This window comes from Mastomys coucha, unplaced genomic scaffold (assembly GCF_008632895.1).
Source record: "Mastomys coucha isolate ucsf_1 unplaced genomic scaffold, UCSF_Mcou_1 pScaffold18, whole genome shotgun sequence".
Taxonomy (NCBI): Eukaryota; Metazoa; Chordata; class Mammalia; order Rodentia; family Muridae; genus Mastomys; species Mastomys coucha.
In genome coordinates, this window is record NW_022196900.1 from 79802543 (window position 1) to 79808542 (window position 6000).

Genomic DNA, 6000 nt, shown 5'->3' on the forward strand with positions numbered 1-6000 from the left:
TTGTCAGGTTGATTTAACTGATCTAGTTGGTTAAATGGATCTCTCTCTCTCCTACCTTACTGCTTCATCTTCATCTGTGTCCCTTCCAAAGCTGTTTTTCCTTCCAAAAAAAAATTTCTCAAAAATAAGCTTTGGGCTAGCGTTGTAGCCTAATGATGGAACATACGTGCTGGGATTTGGGTCTGCCTTACAATTGATGATTTCAATTTTTTTCTGGGGCTTATTATGTTCAAGATCCATGCTATTTTAAAATTCCACACTCTGAATGAATTCCTACTTTTGAGCATGAATGCTAAAATAAGTTAATAGCTGATTTTGTTTAAGCCTGAACCCCTTACCGGGTCTCCAGCTGGGCAACAACACGGTGCCAGCGCTCCTGTAGCTGAGACCCTTTCTCCTGATAACGCTCCAGATCCAAGCTTGGTTCTGCCGCCGGGGGCCGGAGCCGCTCTGCCGCTGCCTTGGCCTTGGCGATTTCCTCGTCCAGGATGGAGAACACCGAATTCTTGTCCTTCACATCACTGAGCCAGTGCTAGAAAACACAACAAACAGGTTAAACATTTTACTTGCTAAAAGACTGAGGCAAGCAAAAGGACAGAGTTTGCAATGGAAACCAGGCCCAGGAAAGGCCTCTGCTGAGGACAGGCTCAGCTTTCCTGATGCACACTGGGAAGGCAGAGGCAAGAATGTCAAATAGGAGCCCAGGACACCAGATGGGGAAATGTGCAGATAGTTTTTTGTGAGGTTTTTGTTTGTTTGATTGATTGATTGATTGGATTGATTGATTGATTGATTTTTCGAGACAGGGTTTCTCTGTGTAGTCCAGGCTGTTCTAGAACTCACTCTGTAGACCAGGCTAGCCCCGAACTCAGAAATCTGCTTGCCTCTGCCTCCCAAATGCTGGGATTAAAGTTGTGCACCACCACTGCTCAGTGTTTTTCGTGTTTTAAACCTGACTTTACTACATATTATCTTTGAGACCAAGCAAAATTCTGTGCTGGCTAGGTCTTAGTTTTCTCATCTGTCAAGAGACAAAAATCCCTCCCCTATTCAATTCTCCCATCAGCTCGGGAGAGTCTGATGACGTCACACTAAAGTCTTTTAACGTTATTTGATATAAATTTTGGGTATGTTCAAATAAGCCATGGTTGGACAGGAGAATAGGCTTTCTTTCTCTTCCCTTTTAGCCTTTTCTCTTCCGCTTTTACTAACTCATTACTAAAATACATTAAAACAGCACTGTGCCTAATTCAAGTGCAAGCATGACTCAGTGTCAAGTCGCCCACCCTGAATCCTCTGTTAACCCAAAGCGATTGTGAATCAACTTCTTTTTTTTCATTTCTCATTAACTTTTTATTTCTTAACTTAGCCTTACAACAAACAGGAAAGCTGATCATTAAAAAATACCATAGCAGTCAATTTTTAAAATGAGGTTCATGTTTTAAAACATTACCACTATATCCTGTAATTACATCCTTTAGATACAAATGTGTGTGCAAAGTGCTTTCAAACCATAAAGTAATTCTGATATATAAGATACAAATGGTTGCGCTTAGGAGTTAGTTACACTTCATTACTTGCAATGAATCACAACTGGTTACATCTTTGATTTGCATTCTATTTACATAAGAAAAAAAGCTATCACTTTATCAGCTAGTTCTCAAAGTAGCTAAAGAAGACCTTGATGACCTGATGCTCCTGTCTCTCCTTCCTTTCAGTTTCTGGGACCACAGGCATATACCACTATGGACAGCTTTCCAGAGTAAAACATTTTAAATTTGTTCTTGATTTGTATGATGTTGAGGGCATTAGCATTACATATTGAATATTTTGAGTAAGAGGAAAAGAATCCATCTCCAGAATATAGGGTTGTTCTTTGAAAAAAAAATATGAGAACATAATTTGCTTGTCCTAGACTTTATAAACAAATTTTTTAAAACTGTAACTTTATTTTAAAATTGTGTATCACAACTTGGTTGATTGCCTAAAATGATCTACTAGCTTTTGCTTATGATTAAAAAAACCTCAAATCTATCTTCTACTTTTTGAAAGGAAGAATAAAAAACAAATAACTGACTTATAGAAAACTTTAGACCTGTGAAGTTTTTTGTTTTAAATTACAAAAGGAGTTGGTGTGAATCAAGTTCTTAAGAAACTAGAGAACTAACCTGTAACGTGGTTCGATGGGACTCCAGAGCTGAGAGGTCTGCTGGCACTGCTTCTTCTTGACTCAGCTTGATCTCATAACCTTTGACCCAGAGTTCAGCATCCTGTATGCTACGTACTATAACATCAATTGTCTTTAACCTGTGGGGATAAAATCAACTCCTTCTTTAGCACTTTATATTTTTCCCACTGAGACAGGATTTCTCTATGTAGACCTGGCTATCTTGGAGCTTACTCAATGAACCAGGCTAGCTTTGAACTCAGTGATCCACAAGTCTCTCCCTACCACAGACTGGACCACAGCATGCCCACCTTAACATTAAGTTTTAAAATGTGGATCACTTAAGCTCACAAACTACAATTGCCTAAATCAATTTTACCACATTAAATGATGACAAGCTTTTGTAAAAATGAGAAAACCTGATCATGCATACTGTTGGTTTAAGTTAATTCAGAGTGAAATTCTAAGTGGCACTGGGATAGGCCATTTGTGGTAGCAAGAAGGAGCGAGGCAAAAAGTCTACTAGAAACCTCAGGATCTAAGATTTGCCATTGCTCAAAGCTATAGGAAGAGATGGATGAGTGAGAAAAGAGTTTCAAACACTAATGTGTGGTATAGTTTTAACTCTTTGTCTCTTTCTGTTTTCCTTACTATCTTTAAGTGTTGTTTCCAGAGGTATCCAATCAAATAAACTGAGTCAAGAAACACAATTCAAGTTTATTCATCACCCATAACACTGACATTTGTTATTGTAGTCCAAATAGATTTATTCCATGTTCCTTAGGAACTAAAGCCAAGCTTTCTCAGCCTAGACACCTACTCTTCAAGACCTGCAGTCTTTCCGGGTCATTCATTGAATGATCTCAATAGAAAATGGCTGCCCTTTGGATCCACAACTTCAGCTTATTCAGATTGCTAGTAGAGAGATCATAGACATGGTACTCACTTATTCAGATAGACAGTAGACAGACCATAGATGTGGTCCATCTTCTCTACCATCAGGTTCAGTTCTGAGCGCAGAGTTGTGGCACTTGAGCCTGATACAGACTGCTGGAGAAAGACGTTGCATTTCACAGAAATAGCATCCAGGTCAGATCTCAAATGCTGCAAGCCCTCCTGCATGTGCTATCAGAAACAAAATGCACAACAAAGATGGAGAAACAAATGAAAAATGTTAGAAAGTAGTCCTATTTGCAATTGGAAATGAATCAATTCAATTATATATTTGAAGTTTGAATCCCACTCTTCCACAGGCTGCAGGGATGGGTAAATTCCTCAGCAGGGCTGCCTTAAGCCTTTTGCCTCACTTCTTAGAAGCCACACATGTTTACTTCCTAATTCAATCTGAAAGGAGTTGTTCTCTCTCCTGCAGCTCACCTCCTGCTCTGCAATCCTCAGTGCGATGTCTTGCCTGGCATCTCTATCAGTCTTAGAGCTGGCTGGAGACTGAATTTGTTTGAGCAGTCTCTGCTCACACTCCTCCAGGCGTAGTCGGATATTCTTCAGCTCTGAGATGTATACCTTGGCCAAAGTCTCTTCTTTGTCCTCTGTGAACACACAAGCACAGATCACTAAGCTCCACCTGAAGACAACAGAGCTAAGACAAATGGCACCACTGGCTCCAGCAGATCAGAAATCTCATTGATGAAAGCAAGATCTTACTTTGGAAATATCCTGCCTGACCTTCGAGTTCCTGCATTACACATTAGCATTAAGGTTCTGAAGAAATGTGACAGGCTGATTATCATTAACAACCAAAGTATCCGATTCCACAGTATGATTTTGAGCATTCATCTCTGTAAGATTTTCTATATTTGGAGACTGTCAGCACCCTTCAGGGCTTTCTTTTTACCACTCTCCCTCCCTCTGCCTCTTGCACACACCATTCTCCATTGATTTCATCAGGTGCTGGAAGTGGGCTTTGCAAGCTTCCACCTCCTCCTCTATTCGTAAGCGATCGGCCACAGAGAAGAGGGCAGAGTCATGACTGTCCTGCAGAAAGTCCTCATAGTGGGCCTGGAGATTCTTCATAACCTGGTGACACTCTCCTGCTGCTAAGGAACGAAGCTAAAGACAATAGAATACATTTGTTTAGAACAGAAAAATACCACTTTCTCTCTCCTTTCTTTTTTATTAATTCTATAAACATATATTCAAAAATGTACAAATCAGCTGGGCATAATGGCAGATATCTTTAATCCCACCATCAGACAGACAAAAACAGACAGAGTGAGTTCCAGGCCAGCCAGGGTTATAGAGTGAGACCATGTCTCAAATGAATGAATAAATAATTACTGTAAACATGATGATTTTCAATAATCAAATTCATCTATATAATCAACACTCCAATCTAAATATTAGTAGCAACCCCATCCCATACTATCCTTCAAACTCCACTGCACAATGTTCTTGTCCTTCCCACATTCACAGTCTTACTATATAATCTATGTTGGCCTTGAACTCATCATCCTCCAGTCTCAACTCCAGGGGCTAGGATCGCAGAGGTATGCCATTACTTACAGTCTGGATGTACGTTAATAAAAGTAGACTAGTGGTCATGCACTCTATACTCTGTGTATTCTTATACAAGGGTGGCACCTTCTCCACACAGTGAGAAAATTGCAATCTCTTACTTTCATCTGCCATTTCTTTACCTCTCAAGCTGCTAGTTGCTAAGGCTCTTAGGTCCCTAATCCTGAAATAGCATCGTGGACTCAACTGTACCTCATTGGTCTGCGGGAAACTTTCAGAAATGAAAGAACTACTTGTGATGAAGCTTACCAACTGGTCGTCAGTCAGTGGTAACAGCTTCCTGATTACCTTTTCTAAGTTCCAGGACTGCACTGCATCAAGGTCCTTTCGCAAGTAGTTCCAGGAGACAAGGCTTTTGGTGTTAATGTGTAGCTGATGCCAAAGGGCCATCACCTTCTGGTAAGACTGTTCCACCCTAGAAACAACAGAAATAACAAACTGCATGTCAGAGAAGTGACTGCAAGATAGAGCTGTGTGCTAAGAGGGAAAAGAGAACTAGTTTTGATCACATGGATAATTTTGGGATTTATTGATATTTGATTTGGAATGTCTATGGAATTATGTCAGAATATACTTCCAGTAGAATAAAAGTTACCTGAATATAAGATGATTACAAGAAGCCAGACAGAAAAAAAATGACGGGGAAAGCATGAATACAAAGAATAGAGATAAAAATATTCCCTTTAGGGCTGGTGAGATGGCTCAGCGAGGAAGAGCACCGACTGCTCTTCGGAAGGTCGTGAGTTCAAATCCCAGCAACCACATGGTGGCTCACAACCACCCATAATGAGATCTGACGCCCTCGTCTGGTGCATCTGAAGACAGCTACAGTGTACTTACATATAATAAATAAATAAATCTTTAAAAAAAAAATATTCCCTTTAGAACTGTTGGAAAACTGTATCGACACTTCTTAAAAGTGATTTATTGTGCTCTACCTAGTCAAAACATGCTGAAATAGTTAAAACAATAGCAACACAAGGTAAACATCCCAGGCCTACTTCAATTTGCATCCAAAATGGCTTACAGATAAACACGCATATACTCAAACCATTGAGTTATCTCAAGTGTCTTCTAGGCAAGAAGAAAATATGAGGTATAAAATATAAAACAGGAAATTAGACATCAGGATGTCAGTTACTTAAAAAAAAAAAAAAAAATTTGCCGGGCAGTGGTAGCACACGCCTTTAATCCTAGCACTTAGGAGGCAGAGACAGGTGGATTTCTGAGTTCGAGGGCAGCCTGGTCTACACAGTGAGTTCCAGAATAGCCAGGGCTACACAGAGAAACCCTGCTTGAAA

At 40.0% G+C, this 6000-nt stretch overlaps 1 protein-coding gene across 20 annotated transcripts in view; it reads right to left on the minus strand.

The window, feature by feature from the left end:
• The window catches only part of LOC116096585 (microtubule-actin cross-linking factor 1), a 353064-nt gene that overhangs the window by 143027 nt on the left and 204037 nt on the right, over window positions 1-6000 (minus strand). For all 20 annotated transcript variants that reach the window (XM_031378560.1, XM_031378576.1, XM_031378580.1 and 17 more), the window contains 6 exons: window positions 4988-5114; window positions 4051-4234; window positions 3545-3714; window positions 3114-3292; window positions 2169-2307; window positions 339-532 (listed from right to left, as the gene is read on the minus strand). In XM_031378560.1, the coding sequence (XP_031234420.1) occupies window positions 339-532; window positions 2169-2307; window positions 3114-3292; window positions 3545-3714; window positions 4051-4234; window positions 4988-5114 (993 nt within the window). The remainder of the gene's footprint in view (window positions 1-338; window positions 533-2168; window positions 2308-3113; window positions 3293-3544; window positions 3715-4050; window positions 4235-4987; window positions 5115-6000) is intronic.